The sequence below is a fragment of the Asparagus officinalis genome, chromosome 5, assembly GCF_001876935.1.
Source record: "Asparagus officinalis chromosome 5, Aspof.V1, whole genome shotgun sequence".
Lineage (NCBI taxonomy): Eukaryota > Viridiplantae > Streptophyta > Magnoliopsida > Asparagales > Asparagaceae > Asparagus > Asparagus officinalis.
This window is the reverse complement of record NC_033798.1, coordinates 49321468-49342162: the sequence shown is the minus strand read 5'-3', so window position 1 is coordinate 49342162 and position 20695 is coordinate 49321468. Positions and strand designations below refer to the sequence as shown.

The 20695-nt window shown below is 34.8% G+C and overlaps 1 protein-coding gene across 15 annotated transcripts in view; it reads left to right on the top strand.

Annotated features, from left to right (window-relative positions):
• The window catches only part of LOC109843147 (protein cornichon homolog 1-like), a 28280-nt gene continuing 12636 nt past the window's right edge, over window positions 5052-20695 (top strand). For 11 of the 15 annotated variants that reach the window (XR_002247542.1, XR_002247543.1, XR_002247541.1 and 8 more), the window contains exon 1: window positions 5052-5328. Coding sequence is in view for 2 of the 15 variants with exons in the window: in XM_020412080.1 (XP_020267669.1) it covers window positions 5253-5328; window positions 14125-14183 (135 nt within the window). In the remaining 13 variants the exon portion in view is untranslated. Of the gene's footprint in view, window positions 5333-14124; window positions 14184-20695 lie in introns of all 15 variants that reach the window. The other 4 variants (XR_002247536.1, XM_020412080.1, XR_002247537.1 and 1 more) reach the window with 3 other exon arrangements.

The following is a 20695-nucleotide window of genomic DNA, read 5'->3' as shown; positions in this document are numbered from 1 at the left end:
ATCAAATTAGGGGAAATGAGAAAAAAGACAAAATGTCTTACAGACCCAACTATGTTCTTTATAATATAGCATAGATATGTTGGTGTCTTCAAACAATAAAAGCACAGAAGCTCTCGAAAAAAAATAGGGAATGAAAGAGTAAATATATAGAGAAACGTGATAAGAACTCTAATATGATTCCACACATATCGACAAAGTGCAAAACGTCTTTTAGATTGTCAATAAAATGACCTAATAACCCAAGAAATTCAAGATCGAATCCCAGAAATCCTATGAAAATTAATAACTTCAAGATTAAGTCCCTTACAATATTATCTCTAAAACAAAAGATAAGAAACTCTGGCTATGACCGACCATATATATAGCCTTAAGAGAATTTCTACTATAATGAAAACTTTCCTAATCAACTTTCTAATAAAAATAATTCCTGATGGACTCAAACTTTTTTGAGAAAAGATAATTCTAATAAACTCAAACTTTCCTAAAAATGATAATTTCTAATCGAAAAATCATATTATTCTCCCCTTTTTCGAGACTGCACCTGTTCTCAAGTGTAAATTCTAGAAATCTCTCCTTAAGCTCATCATAATCCTCTAATGTTGCCTCGCCCACAATAATCCTTTCTAGTGTATCAACACTTACAAAATCCTCTCCTAAGTGCTTTTTTTCCCATCCAACCCGTATGGCGAATCACGTCTTTAGGCACCAACCTCATATGCCCCTCTGGATCAAATGAGGGTAATTCATAACTAATCAATTCGGAGTCACCTACCTTCTTATTCAACGCTATCACATGAAAAACTAGAGGCAACAATGACGATTCTAGCAACTCTAACTTATAAGCTACGTCTCTGATCTGCTACAAAATCTTAAAGGGGCTATAATACCTATGAGATAACTTCACATTAAGTCACTTCTTTAAAGACCAATGTCTATAAGGTTGCATACACCTATTCACCCACTCAAAAGTCACATCACGCCTTCCCTCATCATAGTATGTTTTTCATTCGCTTGTGAGCCTTTGTTAACTAACACCTAATCCCTTGCTAGCGACTCTTGCTTGACCTCCTCGTTCATTGTTACTCCCCTGTCATAGGATGGTAGTACTAATGGTGGATGACCATACATTAGCTCAAGTCAAGGAATATAATCCTTTCACTTACGCTACTTCTCATGAAAATCGCTTTGCAGATAATGTTCTAGTATCTTGTTCACGACCTCTATCTACCCATCCGTTTTGTGAATTATAAGAGGAACTTATTTTAAGTTTACTTGCTATAGCATATATAATTTCTGCCAAAAAGAGCTCATGAATAGCTTCTCCCGATCTGTAACTATACTCCTCATAATCCCATGTAACTTAACCATATTCTCCACTCTCATTCGAATCCAATGGTAACCAGCCCCTAAATCTAGTTTTAAAAATAGTGTAGCACCATGCAACTTATCCAGCATCTCATCAATTATCAGAATACATAATTATCAGAATACATAATTGTCTATATAAGTATACATTGTATACTCTCTTATATAAGTATATATAAGTTTACTCTCTCTTATATATGTATATATCTCTTATATAATTTTATATATGTATAAGTATATATAAGTATACAATGTATACTCTCTCTTATATAAGTATATATAAGTATACTCTCTCTTATATATGTATAATATATGTGTATATATATATTTATACTCTTATATAAATATACTTATATGTGTACATATAAGTTTATGTATATATATATAGGGAGAGGTTCAAATACAAACCTCACTATCCTAAAAACTAAAAACCTCTCCTCTCCATACAATTTGTTTATGTATAATATATGTATATGTGTGTGTATATGTATATATACATATACATATATTGAATGACATGAATACTTTGGGCTACTTAGTCTAATGGTAAAATTTAGGAGTTTGGGGAGATTGTTAGTAGTTCAAATCCTATCCACAACATATATATTTAGAGGTCTTTGATTGGGGATTGGGGCTCTGTAAATGATTGAGGTGATTATATTTGTAATATATATTATGTAATTATTTTTTAAATTATAATTGATTAAGAATATAATTTTATATCAAAACTGTGTTTATTTTTTATTTGTATTCTTGAAAAATTAAAAAAATTAAATAACAAAGAAAACTGGGCCGGCCCGGGGCAACCGAGCCCGGTTTCGGGCTCCGGTTTTGCCCGGCCCGGCCCGGCCCGGATGGACATGCCTAATTGGCTTTGACTAGTCTTTTAGAACTATCCCATGATCCTAAATCCTCAATGGTGAAAACTCTATAAGAACATATGTAACCCTCTGGTGTCACAACACTACCTGCCCCTTTTATCCTCTAATCGGACTTATAGATCTTCTGTGTCATTACCTGAAAATCACCTCAATCACCAGCCTATGTGACAATAGCATATCACTTAGCTACTCCCTTGCACAACTGCTCAAATACATTAGGCTCATAGGCCTTCAATCTCTTGGAAACCACAAGTGCCTCTTGTCCCCTAATCGAAGCACCATCCACATATCCTCAAAATTCCTCTTCGTATCTCCTAAATGCTTCAACCAAGCATTGCCCACAACAACATACATCCTAACAACTGCCAATACGTAAAGATCAGCAAAAATCTAAACTCCCTGGACGCTCATACCAACGCCCTTGATAATCTCCTGACAGTACATCTTCTACGCATTCACTATCCCCACCTCAAAAGACTCTACAATAGTCCTTATCAAACTCACCTTCTTATCACCTAATGAAATTATGCAAAGAACCAGAATTAACCAATAATAAGACCTCATACTTCCTAATCCACCATGTCCCTCAATGTACACAGTCTAACAACTCTTGTCATGGCTTTTAGTCATAACTCTACTCCCTCCAATGCCTCACCACTATCATTAGCCCCCTCACTCTCACTATCAGAATCTGCAGTATCGGTGCCATCCCTCTCATCATTGGACTCCATGATTATATAGGCTGCTCTGATCCTACGTTGGCTGCTCTTTATTCCACTTATTCCCACATTGCAAGCATACACCCTTCTTTATCTTGTCCTGTACCTCCTTTCTAAAAAGCTTCTTCACCTCCTTTTTTTTGAATAGTCACCTAAACATATGCTGATGCCTGAAGTCTTGTCTCCCTTGCTGATCTCAATACTTGCTTGTTTTTTGCCTCCCTATCCACGATGCCGGCCTCGCCTATCAAACCTCTCCTCAATGGATCCTCACTCTGCATCATGGCCTGCATCCCGCTCATGATCAAACCGGGGCGGTCCACCTTCGCAGTCGTCTCGTAGCCCTTTTTCATCTCGATTAGTCCTCCATAGCCGTTTCCTTTGTCTTTGTTGTTGTTAGTTAGTCTATTCAACGACAACTTCAATTGCTCGATCGCCTGCGGTAAATACTTCATCTCCTTCCTACTCTTTTCAAAATCTTATTTCATAATTTTGAATCTCTCATCCACTGTTTCGATCCTCTTTGAATTTGGGATTGATACGGGAACTGAAACCTACGATGATTACATCATTGCAGACAATTGAACCCCTCTCTTGATGAAAGCACTAAAAATTAATAAGAATCCTACTTTGATTCCACTCTTGTCGAGAAAGCGCGTGCGAAACCTCCATCAGATCGTCGACAAAGCGACCTAATAGCATGAGAAATTCAAGACCGAATCCCGAAAATCCGATGAAAATTATTAACTTTAAGATTAATGTCTCCTATAATGTTTTCTCCAAAATAAAAGATAGAAAAACCTGCCTATGACCGGCCATGTATATAGCCTCATGAGAATTCCTACTATAATGGAAACTTTCCTAACAAAAACAATTCCTAACGGACTTAGGCTTTTCCAATAAAAAGATAATTCTAATAGATTCAAACTTTACTAATAAAAAATAATTCATAATCGGAAATCATATCAAAATGCTTATGACTTTTCTCAAACTTTAACACTAGGACAAATTTTCAAAACTAACCCTTTTTGAGATTTATTTTTAAAAATCAACTTATTTGAGATTTATTTAGCATTTTCGACCTAGTTTCAGCCAGCTAACTGAAACTGGGTCGAAAAATGCTAAATAAGTTACGAAAGCTTCACATGATTTAGAATCCCGTGAAGTTTAGTGCTTAATTAATTAACCATTTGCGACAAGCTTTTTTGTTCATCGCTAATTAATTAAGCACTAAACTTTATGAGATTCTAAATCCCCTGAAGTTTTCAAAACTTATTTAGCATTTTCGGCCTAGTTTCAGCCATGTCGAAAATGCTAAATAAATCTCAAATAGATCGATTTTTGAAGTGAAAAATTTCAAAAGGGTTGGTTTTGAAAATTTATTCTTAACACTATTATTTCTTCATGTTCTTTAGTTTGAACGTTCAGTACGAATTTGCAAGGCGCTGACTCCCCTTTACCCTGCCAGTTGTTAGGCTGGGCCCTTCTCGAGTTCTTCAGGACATATGTTGCTAGCAAGAAGCACGTGCATTGCCCACTTTTTGCAAGTGGTAGTTTGTAAGGGGCTGTTTGTTTGCCTAAAAAAAGAGGGAAATCAAAGAAAAGAAAACATATTTCTAAGAAAAATAGATTTTGGGATTGTTTGGTTGGCTAAAAAAAGAAGGAAATCAAAGAAATGGAGATGAGATGAGATGAGTTGTCACCTTATTATAGGATGATGTGAGTGATTTTTTAAGAAAACTTGTTTTGATGTTGTTTGGTTGGCGGAAAAAAATAAGGAAATGAATTATAAGAAACCTATTTCTTGTAATAGGTTGTTTTCTTTTGTTTGGTTATTTCTTAAAAATAAGAAAATAGATGAGATGAGATGAGTTGTCATTATATTATTGGATGATGTGACCCACACTTAAGGAAATTGTTTTCCTAGTTTTTTGGGAGGAAAACAAAAAAACAAAATGTTAATGAGATGATATGAGTTGTTACAATCTTATTAGATGATGTGATGGATAAGTGATTTCTTAGTTTTCATTTCTATTTTTTGGTTTTTTACAGCACTCCGAGGAAGCGAAGTTCAAAAAGATTGCAGCCGAATCTGAGCCCTCCTCAAATCTCCAATAATAAATACATAGATTTCGAAAAAAGGAAATCTTTCGGCCCTTTTATTTTGACATGTGGGCCTTCGATCCCTGCCTGAAGAGTTCGATACGGCCCGTGAGACACAGTGAGCCAAGCTGCCTGCTTTAAATTCGGATTCAGCGGCCGAATAATAAATAATACAAGAATTCTAATGGCGTGGGAGCTCCTCTTTCGGTTGTGTGCGTTATTCCTCTTGTCATCGGTCTCGTCGCTCTTACTGCGTATCGGTAGGTAGTCTCGTGATCTCAAACCCTAATTTTGAACTACCGAGCGAAACCCCCCTTACATGCTCTTCTTCAATCACTTCATTCTTCCCATGTATGTAGTGAAGTTTTACCTTCGGGAATAGAACTATGGCTTTGTCACTGCTTCTCGTTCTCCAAATTTTAATTCATATTTATGTTTCTGATATTTTACATAAATCAACGTGATGAGATGCACTGTTTGATGAGAGTTTTCTCCAGGTGTTAGATCTGATATTTTAAATAAAGCAACCCCTTATTTATAGTTGTTGTACTTTTATAATTTGGCCCCTCATCAAATTATAATTACAACCTGGTATTTATTTATAGTTGTTGTACTTTTATAATTTGGCCCCTCATCAAATTATAATTACAACCTGGTATCCGCACATTTAGCCCTAATTTGGCCCCTCATCAAATTATAATTACAACCTGGTATCCGCACATTTAGCCCATGATATATTTAAAAACCCATTGATCAAATTACCTAATTGATCATTTTATGCGTGTCAACTGAAAGATAGCAACACACTGATATAACATATGTGCCCACAAATAGATTTAATTAGAGTTAAATCCAACAATCTCTCACTTGGGCACCATATGTTTCCTTAAAGTGTGTATAACCTTATGAGCTCAAAAAATTGCTACCATAGATAAGGGTATTTTCGAAGAATCTCGTCCATTGATAATATCAATATAGGATCAAAGCGGTTTTCGTCACATTTATCGTGACTCGACCCATAAATGATCACATATACCAATATAATCAAACTACATAGATCAATCATAGATGTGCAGCATGAAAATTATATGTAATGTGATCAGTACATGTCTATTTTTATCTGGTCCTACTTTAAACTTTAGTGAGGTCAACCTCAACATTATGTACCAGAGTGTGTGAACTGAAAAACTTTATTCTGATCAGACAATACAAATTAACATAAAGCATCACAATTACAAACTCTCACTAAATCATGATATCCTCAAATAATACAACACCCATATGAGCAGTATGCTCATGAAAGACCTTAGGTGATAATCCTTTAGTAAGAGGATCAGCTATCATGGAGTTTATCCCAATGTGCTCTATGGATATCTGTCTATTCTGTACCATTTCTTTCATAACTAGGAACTCAATGTCAATGCGTTTTGATTTAGTTGAGTTCCTGTTATTAGAATACATTACTGTAAATTTATTGTCATAATATAACCTTAGTGGTATTTTCATATTTTCTAGAATGCGCAGTCTCGTGATAAAATTTCACAGCTATATTTCCTGATTGGATGCCTCATAACAAGCTATAAATTCTGCTGATATAATGGAGGAAGCTACGAGTGTCTGTTTAACACTTTTTCATGATATAGCTCCTCCTGCTAATATATAAATGTAGCATGATGTAGACTTTTTGCTATCTTGGCATCTGGCAAAATCAGAGTCCGAATACCCAATGACCTCTAACTGTTCTGATTTTCTGTGAGCATATAATCTTTTGTTTTATGAAGATACCTCATAACCCTTTTGACTGTTATCCAATGATCCATACCAGGGTTGCTTAAGTATCTGCTTAATATCCCAACAATATACGCAATATCCGGACGCGTACATACGTGAGCATACATTAGACTTCCTACAGCCGAAGCATAAGAAATCTTCTGCATTACCTGAATTTCAAGGTTGCCTTTAGGACACTGATTGAGATTAAACTTGTCTCCTTTAGCAACAGGGGTGTCTCCTGATCTGTAGTCTTACATGCCAAACCTTTTAAGTACTTTATTGATATAGCTTTTTTGTGATAATCCAAGTATACCTTGAGAACAATCTCGTTGTATCTGGATTCCTAATATAAAAGAGACGTCCTCAAGATCTTTCATCTTAAAATTTTTTGATAGAAATTTCTTGGTTTCGTGCAACATGTCTATATCATTAGTGATAAGCAATATGTTATCAACATACAGAACCAAAAAAATAATCTTACTCCCACTGAACTTGTGATATACACAGTCATCAACAATATTCATCTCAAAACCGAACGAGATAATTATTTGTTAAAACTTATAATACCATTGACGAGGAGTTTGCTTGAGTCTATAGATGGATTTCCTTAATTTGCAAACTATATTCTTTGGGTCTCCTGACACAGTTTTCTGGTTGCACCATATAAATCATCTCATTAATATTGCCATTGAGAAATACAGTCTTAACATTCATTTGATGTAACTCAAGATCATAATACGCAATAAGTGTCATGATTGTTCTGAAGGAGTCTTTCGATAAAACCGAAGAGAAAGTCTTTGTATAATCAATGCATTCCTTTTAAGTAAAACCTTTAGCTACAAGACGTGCCTTATACATCTCCACATTACCGTTTGCATCCCGTTTGGTTTTAAAAAATCCATTTACAACCAATTGGTTTTGCACCTTCTGGCAATGAGACAAGTTCCCAAACCTTATTGTCTTGCATAGACTTGCATTCTTCATTCGTGACATCAATCTACTGTTGAGAGTTAGAACTTTTCATGGCCTGAGAGAAGTTGATTGGATCATCTTCTAATATTCCATTATTTTTCTCATGTTCTTGGAGAAATACAATATAATTATCCGAAATAGCATTTCTCTTTTCTCTCGTGGATCTCATTAATGACACTGGTTCTTGAGGTTGTTGAGTTTGTTCTTCTGAAACAGAGAGTTATTCAACATTATTATCTTGAGGTTCCGGATTTACTTCTTGAGCAACAATAGGTATATGAACCTGAATATTATCAAAAGTAACTGTATGGCTTAGGTCTAAAGCCAATTCCTCCTCAAAAACAATGTCTCTAACCTTATTTCTTCCCCCAAACTCAACATCCTCAAAGAATATTACTGTTCCCGTCTTAAAAATATTCCTGAGTGTGGGATCATAAAACTTATAGCCCCTAGAGCGTTCAGAATACCCAATAAAGTAGCTGTTAATTGTTTTGGAGTCTAATTTCTTTTCATTTGGCCTATAAGGCCTTACCTCAACTGGACATCCTTAAATATGTAAATGCTTTAAACTGGATTTTCGACCAGTCCAAAGCTCATAAGGTGTTTTAACAACTGCTTTACTTGGTATTCTATTCAGAATGTAAACTGCTGTCTTTAGTGCTTCTTCCCAGAATGACTCTGGTAAAGAAGAATGAGCAATCATACTTCTTATCATATCCTTAAGAGTCCTGTTTCGTCTTTCAGCTACACAATTTATGCTAGGTGAACCCGGCATAGTGTACTGTGGGACGATACTTATTCCTCTAGGTATCTAGCAAATGGTCCTGAACGTTGTTCACCTGAACCATCATATCTGTCGTAGTATTCACCATCACGATCAGATTTAACGGTTTTAATTCTTTTGTTGAGTTGATTCTCAACTTCAGCTTGATAGGCTTTGAACATGTCCAGAGACTCAGATTTCTCATGAATGAGATATAGGTATCCATAACGTGAGTAATCGTCTATGAATGATATAAAATATTATTGACCATTCTAAGATGTCGTAGGGAATAACCCATAAATATCTGTATGCATCAATTCTAAGACGTCTGAAGATCTTTTGGTACCTAATCTCTTAATTTTGGTCTGTTTTTCCTTGATACATTCAACACATACGTCAAAGTCCAAAAAATCAAGGGAATCCAAAATACCATCAGACACAAGACGCTCAACTCTACCTTTTGAGATATAACTCAAGCGCTTATGCCATAATGTCGTCGAATTCTTTTTATTTAATTTACGCTTAGTATCACGTGATTCCATGTGCAAGAATTCATTATAAGAATTAATTATATCAAGCAAATATAGGTTATCATAAATACTCAAGTAACCGGTTCCCACAATATTTGAGTTAAAAGATAAATTGAATTGACTGTTTCCGAATGAACAATGATAACCTGATTTGTCCAATACAGAAACAAAAATCAAATTCCGTCTAAAAGACGGTACTACAAAAGTATCTTTTAAGTCCAAATAAGAATCAGTTCCTAATAGCAACCTAAAATGCCCAATTGTTTCCACATCTACCGATTGACCGTCGCCCATAAAGATGTGTTTTTCAACATCACTTGGCTTTCGGTAGCTCAGGCAACCCTGTATAGAACACTTATGTGAGTAGTAGCATCAGAGTCTAACCACCAAGTGTTTCTAGGTACTGAAGCTAAATTAACCTCATAACAGACCAAAATAAGGAACGTACCCTTATTAGCATGTCGGGCGTGATATTTGGTACAATCATTCTTTACGTGTCCAGGCTTGTTACAGAAGAACAACCCTGATTATCCTTATATTGTTTCTTCTGAACTGGACCCTTAGCAGTTTTATTATCATTCTTTCTTTTCTTACTCTTATCTTTAGAGGCATAAGCTAAATGAGTACTTTTTGTCTTATCTTGTTTTAACATGTCTTCTTCTTGCACACAGTATGAAATGAGCTCATTTAGAATCAATTTCTCCTTTTGGCAGTTATAACTGACCTTGAACTGACTGAACTGTGCAGGAAGAGACAACAAAACCAGATGTACCAATAACTCATCACAAAGATCGAGTTTAAGCGTTTTAAGTTTTGAAGCAATACGAGACATTTCCATAATGTACTCCCTGATATTTCCTCTGTCCTTATACTTCATTGAAATCAAGCGAGCTAAAAGCGTGCTTGTTTCTACCTTATCATTTTTCGTAAAATGCTTCTCAATTTTTATAAGGAAATCTTTGGCCTTAGTAATCCCTTCGGATTCTATTCCCCTGAAGGCTTTCGGAACGCCACGCTTAATGATCATTAGACTCATACGATTTGAACGCTCTCACTTCTCATACTCCTTCTTAACATCAGGAGTGCTATCCGCATTGAGAGGTTGAGGTTGTTCAGTTCTTAATACAAGGTCTAGATCCATGCAGCTAAGAATAATTAATATGATCTCTTTCCAAACCTTAAAATTTGTCCTATTGAGCATGAGAATTGAGTTGATGTTAGTAGAAATTATTGTAACAGATGCATTAGCTGAAATAAACAAAAGATACTCATATTATTAACCATAAATATAATTCAAATAATGACAAATCCCATCTCAAGATATCTGGCACAACATTAGTATCAAGTCTTTGGACAGTAATATTAACTTGTAAGTGATACCTTGTTGTAATGATCAAACATTGATAATAACTTATGTCAAATAATGAAACTATCTTTGGATCGATTCATTATTCACATGTAAACCTTATAATTGTCACACATTTATCATCGCAGATGTGTATGCAGTTTAAATAAATATTAACCTTCCTTTGGGTCGGTTAAATATTTACACGAAAGCATACACACAAACATCTCACATTCCTCATGAACAATCTACACAAGAGAGGTTACTTTGGTAACTTCTTATTTCAATTAAACAATTAAAGTGAGAGACAATCTTAATACCTTAGTGTCATAATATTTGAATTAAATAATTAATTAACTACTAAATTAAATTTAAATTAAATTAAATTAATATAAATTTCCATAGCTTAAATAGGGCCTCATTGCTTAATTAGTTAAATTAAGTATACTAAAATTAGGTCCAAAACCAAATAGAGTTGAGTGGGCTGTGCCCTAACTCAAATTGTCTGCAGCTTTCTTTCACCCGATGAAAAAGAAGAATAATAGAACGAACGCAAGGTTCGTTTGAGAACGAACGCGGGGTTCGTTTGAAGTGAGCAAGAGACTTGCCTAAGGATGAACGCGAGGTTCGACATGAGAACGAACGCGAGGTTCAACTTGAGAACGAACGCGATGTTCTACTTGAGAACGAATGCGAGGTTCAACTTGAGAACGAACGCAGGGTTCGTTTGAAGCTTTCAAGTCTCGCCAAAAAAATTGAGGTAACCACCTCCTTAATTTCCGCACGTTTTCACGCGCACGAACCCTTTGAGGTTTTAATCTGAAACTACCGCCGCTATTGCTCCCGCACCCAAATGTCGAAACCTTAGTTTCCTGATGCCGCCATCGTTGTCGGAGTCGAGAGCGAGGCCGCCAGCGATACTTCGCCGGCGAGGAGCACGGGGACCGACGACCAAACAAAAATAGATCCAAAAAATTCCTCGATTTTATTTCAAAACCGGATCCAGAATCAGAAAAGCAAAGGATGACTTCTTGATCCAGATCCCAAAAAATCGAAGAAAAAATCCAAAAAATTTTAAAACTTTACTCTTCATAGAACTTTACTGTTCATCCGTGAACAGTTCTGAGAAAAACCAGAGATATAAGATCAAAAAATCCAATTTTAAAACTTAAACCCCTAAGAATTAATCACGGGTGGCTCTGATACCACTTGTTAGATCTGAATATCTAAGATCTAATCCATAAAACCATGATTAATTCAAAGAGAATAAACAACAACAATAAGAGCGGAAGCTTATACCTGAATCCATTGTTTGGATTTGCACGGATCTGAATTAGGATTTGATCTTCTAATCTTGAGGGTCTCTCTTTTAGAATCTCTTTAAATGGGGATTAAGAGAATAGAGAATGTAACCCTAGATTAGGGACCATAACTCCTTATTTATAGTTATTGTACTTTTATAATTTAGCCCCTCATCAAATTATAATTATAACATGGTATCCGTATATTTAGCCCATGGCATATTTAAATACTTATTGATCCAATTACCTGATTGATCACTTTATGCGTGTCAACTGAAAGATAGCAATACACACTGATATAACATATGTGCCCACAAATAGATTTAATTAGATTTAAATCCAATACATGGATCAAAAACATGTACTAGAAAATAAATTTCGAACCCTCACCAAACGGGACCTAGTAAATTTCAGAATCACACTTGAGTGTAAGGGTGACGATTGGGCTGGGTTGGCCCATAGCCCATGCGTCCCTTCTGGATCGGGGATGATCCGACCCGGTAGAATTCAGGCTTTGTTTGGTTCAGCTTGATCTCAAAGTGGGTCGGATACGGGGCTATTTCTGAAAGCCAGGTCCGAACTCGAACCCGACCCTCAAACATAACCCAGCTCGGATCAAACCTGGGCCAGGACCGAGGTCCAAACCTAACTCATACTCATTCTCCATAATGACATTAGTTTTTAGTAAAATAAATTAGCTATTAGTAACTAACTAACTATTAGTGGCTATTTAGTAGTATAGAAAACAATGACAAAGTCAAACACATATGTTTTTAAAGCAAAAAATTGGTGTGTCAAGTACAAAACCTTTCTCAAGATGCAATAAAATTACTACTAATTGGTCGGAATTCATCTAAATCAAGTTTTGAAAAAGTCAATAAAAGAAAGAAAAAGAAAAGAAAAGACTACCCTAGCCGACTCAAATTGGCCAGGTCAGGTTGTGTTCCCCGCCGAATACCAGGGGTTTGGTTTGAACCGAATGATCCAACTGGGATCAGCTCAAAACAAGCGGGCTTGGGCCCGGATTGGCCCAGCCCGGCCCAATCGTCAGCTCTAACTAAATCACTAATAACTTTTTTGAAAATGTAGAGAATTGCCAATAATTTTTTTTGTAATTTGCAGACCCATGAATTAGAACAAAAAAGCACAAAACAGAATTTTGAAGGACAATTTTAGAAAAAAATAAGGAAGTAATTTGGGATCAGGACTCCAACTTGGGAGCAAGCAAGAGGTGAACAAATGATAAAAGAGAGATATTTTTCTAGGGTTGAAAACATAAAAAGATCATAAAGGATTTTTTTAATTATAATTTTAGAGGTATTTTCGTGTTCTTCCGTCTTGTGAGCTGCACTGCATGTCTAATGTAATGGTGTTTACTTTGGGGGTTTTCTGCAAAAGCTGTTGAGGGTTTACTGCTAAACACTGAAAGTTCATGGGCATTTAGTGTAATTTACCCTTCTTTTACTATACTCATGTAACATACCATAAATAATTCATAGAAAACTAGTTCAAAATTATTCGGTTAATAATCCAGTACTAATGGGGCTGGGAGGGGGAAATTGATATATGGGCAATACTTAAGTCTTTTGGATATAATTTTTTTTGTACTGTAAAAAAGAACTAACTCTGGGTAGAGAGTGCGATTAAACCATTTTTCTTCTATAGTTCAAGATTTTCACAATTAGGCAGCTAGTTTCCTTCTGTATATGATTCTGAACTGAGAATGAATCAACATATATCCAACTGAAAGTCAATTGTTAGTTATCGAGCATACTCTATGAAATGAAGACAAACTAGTTTTGTTTCCTGTTTTTAAGTCTTAATAATGAAGGCTGGTATATCTATTAAAAAAAAAAGTATGAGACTACTTGAATTGTTGGACAGCAATCTTTTGCCTAGTTTAATACCTGGGTTGTAGTTCCAGGCTTCTAGCATAGCTTCTAGATATTAGATCGTGTTATGCACAATGCTTTTGTAGTCAGGAAGCCTTAGGCACATGAATCATGAATGTTGCAGGATTCAGTCTACTTGACTGTCAAAGCATGTAGTGCTTAGCCTGATTAGTTTAGAAATAAGATGTCTAAACAAGGGACAATTACGTGTTACACTGATTCACATTCATGAACTTCTTTTTTCACCTTCTCCACAGTTTTTGTCCATGATTTTGCATGTTTGTGTAATTGGACAACTGGGCATAGTGCTTACATTTGTAGAAGAATCATATCTGAGCAACTTGTATGGCAAGCACATGACAAAGCTAAAATTCAAAAGGACTATCTTTTTGTATACTGTGTATGATATGTTGATGTACAATATAAGTTTAGTTGGTTATAATCTCTTTTAAATTGCTTCAATTTCTAAATAATTTGCAGATGAGGATTTCACATGCTCTACAACAATGGTTCCTACATCCTTTATGTGCACAATAATGGTGATGCGTTGTACAGAATTCTCTCATTGTCATCATCTCTATTCCGTTATTTATCCCATCCCACCTAGGCCTATGAATTTCTCTGTCAATTCTGCTACTTATCCTTATCCATTAGTTTCCCATGTTTGATATTCAGTTGATCTGTGAAACAGTGTTATAGTAAGCACTAGGCGACTTGACAGCCACTAAATCAACATGGATGATACATTGGAAACGAGTTAAGAGTCTGACTAGAATTCTCTCATTCCTCCCTAGCTAGTGGGAACTGTTGGTCCATTGACTTCTTAGTCGGCTTTGGGAAAAATTTCTTGGTCGAGCCTTTTCCAGACTCGAGGAAACAAGTTTTGTGTTAGAAGGGCTTCCAGAGATAATAAGATCGGTAAAACCTCTTGCAGTCTTTTTAGGAGGTATAGTTAAAAAGCTTTTCTAGAGCCTTACTTCATTCTGGTGTCTTGGATTGCTTTTGAGCTGGGCATTCTCGAAATTTGAAGTCTATCATGTACTATAGTCTAGTAAATAAAAACAATTATACCAAAACCGTAGAATATGGATCATAATAAGCATCAATAATTGACAAAAATCTAGTTATTCTAGTGAATTTATTTGTAGTAATTACTGCGGAACTGATTGATTGTATTCCAATCCAATAAGAAAGTATCCAAAATCTTATCTTACAATACTTCTTACTTTGTATATAAATTCCAACAATCCCCAGAAGACCATGGCAATCCATGATACATTGATATTTATAATTCTCTCAAATACAATGTGTTGTACCGTACATTCTTATGCAAAAATGGTCATCAAATCGTCGTCGAGTTAAGACTTTCTCTTAGGGGATGTGTTGTATAAACGAGGGGAAAAAAGAAATCCATCATATATACATTTGAATCTCTATTGGTCATGTTTCTTTTTATCGAGAAATAGAAGAAGCCATACAAGGGTATTGTCGAGTCTACCCATACAATATTTAAACTGAGAAATTCGATTAGATGATACCTATGCTCGTGGGAAATTGGATCTATCTAATTTCACTAGTATTATTATAATCTCCGAATTTCTATGTGAATCAAGATTGAGAAAAGGAATATGGAGAAAGACGATCAAATAATTCCCAATCATGGTCCTTGTTGTCGGATCATCCGTAAAGGATAAAAAAAAGAAACCCCAAATATTACTATCTATCTCTTTGAATGAGATCTCAGTTCTAGCTATGGTTTCATTAGCTATCTTACAACTAGAATACCTTTTTTTTTCTAATCCGGTTCCTCCACCACTGCAAACCCTGGTTCGATTTTGGCACGATACATTTTTTACTTATTGGGAGAGCCCAATTACTTTCTCATGGATTCATGAAACAACTCTCAAAAATCTTTTTCCTTTTTGGAAGATACATGAGCGAAACAATCAATCTATTGATATTGGAAGATCAAGAAAATTCAGCGAAACAATCAATCTATCTATTAATATCAGAAGACCAAGAAAATTCTTCCAAATAGAGAATTTTTCTTTCGACCCTCTTTCGATTGTTAATACAAGATATAAGGATCGCTACTACAAGCAGTACTACACCTTTGATCGTTAAATATCAATTGCTTGTTGAATCTGTGAATCATGTGAAAGTAAGATACTCCAAATTTGGAAGTGAGAGTTTCATAAAACATTCTTAGCGGGAAAAAGTGGGAGTGAAATATGTTCATTGCTTCCGAGCTGAGATCCTGGACAACCTTGATTAGTTTATATTATTTAGAAGGGGTTGGAAGGAAAAGAGCAAAACAATTTAGGGATTTGGTTAGTTTACTATCATAATTTATATTCTTATCTAATAAAAGGACATGAAACATATAAGAAAGAGTAGGAGCATGAGACAATGACACTTTTCCGACACCAATGAGCGGTTACTCTAGTAGCGGATATTGCGCTAAGAGCATGGGACCGACAACTTTTTTTATCTGGATCTAGAGGAGATTTTGCTGAAGGCTGGGGGAGGCCAAGGAGGTAGGAGGACGTAGAGGTGGCAACGAAGGAGATCAGATCACGAACTACTTTTTGCAATCCGCATAACAGCCCATGCTCTGCTTGGTGCTTCTAAGATATAGGCGGATGGCCTAAGTACCACCTAGGCCTAGGCGGGAGCCTATATGAGAGCCTAGACCGCTTTTCCAAGCTATGTTGTGAACCAAATTGAATGTGAATGATAGTCCATGGAGGAATTTCATAGGCATAGAAAATTGACCATGTTTCATCATGCTCTGGTAAAATATTGGATTTTTTACTCTATTAGTAGATTTGAATCTATTGACATTTCTGTTTCAATTTGTTTTACTTCCTGACATCTTATTTGCTTATTTGATTTGGAGTATGACTATATCAACCTATATGATTCATCTCGTATAAATGTAGTGATCATCTTAGATTTGTGGTCGAAGGAGCTTTATGATTAATTTTTATCCTAACATGGCATTGGTTTCCGTTTCTTCTAATAGCACCCAACACTTACTATAATATTGTACGTAAACATCTTTTCTTATAGAGTTACTTTGAGTATATCATTTGTAGGATGTGCTGACATCTCCTTTGTTTTCCCATCAAATACCTATACGTTCATTCTAGTTCATTGCTTACTATGTCCACTATGACCTAATATATTGGACCTTACATGCAAACAAAGTTTTAAATATCGGTTATTGAGAATTTATTGAATAGTCAATATTCATATCGGATAACAGATATCGGGAATATATCAGGGATAAATAGTATTTATCGGAGTGATATTACTGGATAGTGATATACATAACATAATATTCTAAAATATAATCTAACATACATAATATAATATAAACATACTACAATGTAAATAATTATGTTTAGGATCACTAACTATTGGTAGAAACTTAGGTCAGGTCGGGTTTTGAAGTGCATTGAATAAGTACCCGTGCCCGAAATCAAAACTCAAACCAGAGGCCGTAATTCTAATTTTGGGTCGATATTATCGGTCGATAACTCACTTTATCGCCGCATTATTGGCGATAAACATTAAAAAATGATAACATATTTAGAATCGAACTTATCATAGCAGAAGACCCTCAAAACTGATAAATCACCGATAATATCGGTTTATCGGTCGATATTAAAAACATTGCATGCAAGCCGGGGGTTGCGGGTGAAAAGGATTATTACCATTTTTCGCTAAAAAAACACATAATATGTCGTGGAATATGTAAAATAAAAGCGATAAATAATATAAAACAATACAATCAAACACCAAGAACAATCAACCAGGAACACGAGATTTTATAGTGGTTCAAATAACTATCCTACGTTCACTCTTCCTTCTCTTGAAGGGGCGTCCTCACTACGAAAAGAGTTTATCTAAATCATAAATCCGATTCAGTGGACTTACAAGACCACATCATGGAATCGACCTCAAACTAGTCATCTAACTTAACTCTCACAATGAGCAACTCCTAGCCTTAGGTAGCCGCAATCCTCAGTTTAATCGGCATAAGTACGCCGTTAAAAAAGTTTAAAGCAAAACCAACACAAAGAATTAAAGCTCAGAGTACAAGAAAGATCTTATAACTATTTTGTTAAACAAACCATCCTTCTAAGTATATAAGCATAGTTTGATGAAGAATGATGAAGAAGATCAATCCAAGGACAGCTTTCATAATGAAACGAATTGAAGATGTGCAAGATGCATGAGAGTTTAATGAGGCTCCAGGGGTCAAAATCTTCAACTTGATCTCTCATAAATCAAAACCCTAGAACTATTCTCTTTTCTCTCACTTTCTATGATATAAACTTCCCAATAAGTCAGAAAATAGATAATGTGGTAGAAGTTAGAGAATATTTAAACAACAAATGGCTGAGATTATATCTGAAAATAGAGTGTTTAAGATCGACGGTGGCTCTCGACCATCGATAGTGTCGAGGCCTCATCAATGGTTGAAAAGCCCATTGATGATATAAAAGTCTCTGGAGTAAAAGTTATCAATGAAACATGTTGACCATCGATGAACTATTCTTACCATTGATGGTCAATGCCTACCATCGATGGTAGAAAGGCTGAAATCGGTTTTTGAGCTGATTTTCTGATTTTAACGTTGTTTCACCTCGTACACTTCGTATACCTATATTTACCTATACTATATCATCTCAAACCAGTATTAATACTAAATGAGAGTCTGTTATTACTCAAATAAGAGATCTTGTATGAACTACATCTTAATAATCTCTCCCTTTTGATAATAATAAATTTAAAATTTGGAATACCGATATACATGCATATTTGAGATATATAGACAACAAAAATAAGCACAAATGCACTTTCATGCAAAAGAAAAAATATGCAATGCTCCCCCTATATTTATGCATTCATAAAAAGTGTAATCAAGCACAAGTATTGTAAGGCTCTCCCTAAACAATGCATCAAGTGTTTTCAAAAAATATTTTAAAAAAATCAAAACATGCACTAAGTCAAAAGCTCTACTCATGCAAAAACTCATCAAATTTCACTAAATTCTCCCCCTTTTGTTATTAGTAAAAGTAGAAAAATACACAATTGTATATACTTTATACACGAGAAATTTAGAAAGAAATCATCCGAAATGTGTACATGAGAGGAAAACACATAGGTTCAGATAAAATATTTATAGAAAAATAGCATAAGAGATCAAACTTTAATGACAAAACACAGGAACATGAGAGAAAAACACGTCAAAAAAAGCACACACTAAAAGATCAAATTCAAATATAAGTGTAAAGTGTGTGAAACACATAGTGAAAAGACTTATACTAGTTCATTGGACAAAACACAGGAACATGAGAGAAAAACATGTCAAAAAAACCACACACAAAAATATATCAGAGTGAATATTGAGCAATAATAAGACTCAAACTTTCTCAACAGAGACTAGAGTCAAAGTATCACCCTACCATCTCAACCGTATAGGATTTAGGAGGAAAAACGAAATTGTTTGGTGGGCGATTCACACCATCTCTATATATAAAATATATTCAATATAGGATGGCTAACCTTCGAGATATGCACAAACACAGATCCACAATTGTGGGTCTTTAACCATCTTTTAACAAATACACTCAACTTTTTCGTGGATCTCATAAGACAATGGATTTTTTATCTATCTTTTAACAAATACACTTATTATTTGATTCATATTTGAAAGGAATGCACTTTAGCACATAAAGATAAATGATTGTGTATTAGCCAAGTTAAAAATAAGCTCAAAAACATTTGATGTAGCAAAAGATATCTATAAACTAAATATAAGACTCTCTGCCACTATTTCACATCATAAAACATGATAGTATAGAAATAAGTGTGTGAAATTACTATATGAAATATCTCGTGTAAATAACGCATCATGTAATCATCTTTTGATCATTGTGTACAAAAATACATACATATACGTTGAAAAGCCATGAGTGAGCCCGTGTGACATAATCAAACCTATATAGAAAAAGAATAATCTCATCTGAATCAAACCTGTAAAAGCACATACATAGACATATAAGTTTTTTAAAATAAAAAAAAAACAAAAAGAAAGAAAGAGAAATTTTTTATTTTATTTTATTAAAAGATAAAAAAGAAAAGAATCTAAAAACAAACCTAAAAAGAAAAAGAAAAAGAAATTAAAAATCCAAAACATATGTACATACAACAGGAGAGGTTACATAATATATCTTTACACACTGCTTTGAGAAGATTTGCTGAAACAACCGTTTATGTAAATTGCGCCTTTGCAATAAATCCTGACTTGCATAATTAGGTATTTTCTGCATGTATCAGTAACTTCTCATCGTCGCCTTCTTCTTAGTTATGGTAAGAAACAAATTCTTGTCTTCTGAATATGCCTTGAGGAACCAACACAGATGTTACCTTACTCGTGAGCTTTCCTGTACACCTACAGAAAAGCAAAAATATGTGACCTAGGTATCTCCATTGGTCCATGTTAGTTGATACTTTTGCTTTTAGGTATCCAAATCCGTTTAAACTGTTTTAACTCTATATTATATATGATAATTCGTTGAAATATGACTCATTCTACCTCATAAAGTACAAATAGTAGAAGATGCATTAGAAATGGGTGCAAAAAGAGTTAAGTTGTTTCCTTTGATAAAAGAATGTTGAAACTTTTTATGTTTTTCTGAATATGTCAAGTCCAGTTTTAGCTTTTGCAGATCGTTGATTGGGAAGGATTATGTTTAAACTTTTTGAGCCCAACGAAAATTTTTTCACGGCCTTTTCCAAATCAATACTTTCAGGCTTAGTTTATTTTCAGAAATTATAGTAATGCACTTAGTTTCAAATGTTCTTTGTTCAGAAGACAGCTCACATAAAAGCTCATTTACCCTAGCAACTAATAATTCGTTTTCACTTGATTTTTCAATTACTTGATTGGATTAACTCATGTCTCTATACGTGGAACATTATGTGCATTCAAAAGAAATATTTTCACTTGTATTGTTAGATGTATTCAATTCTAAAG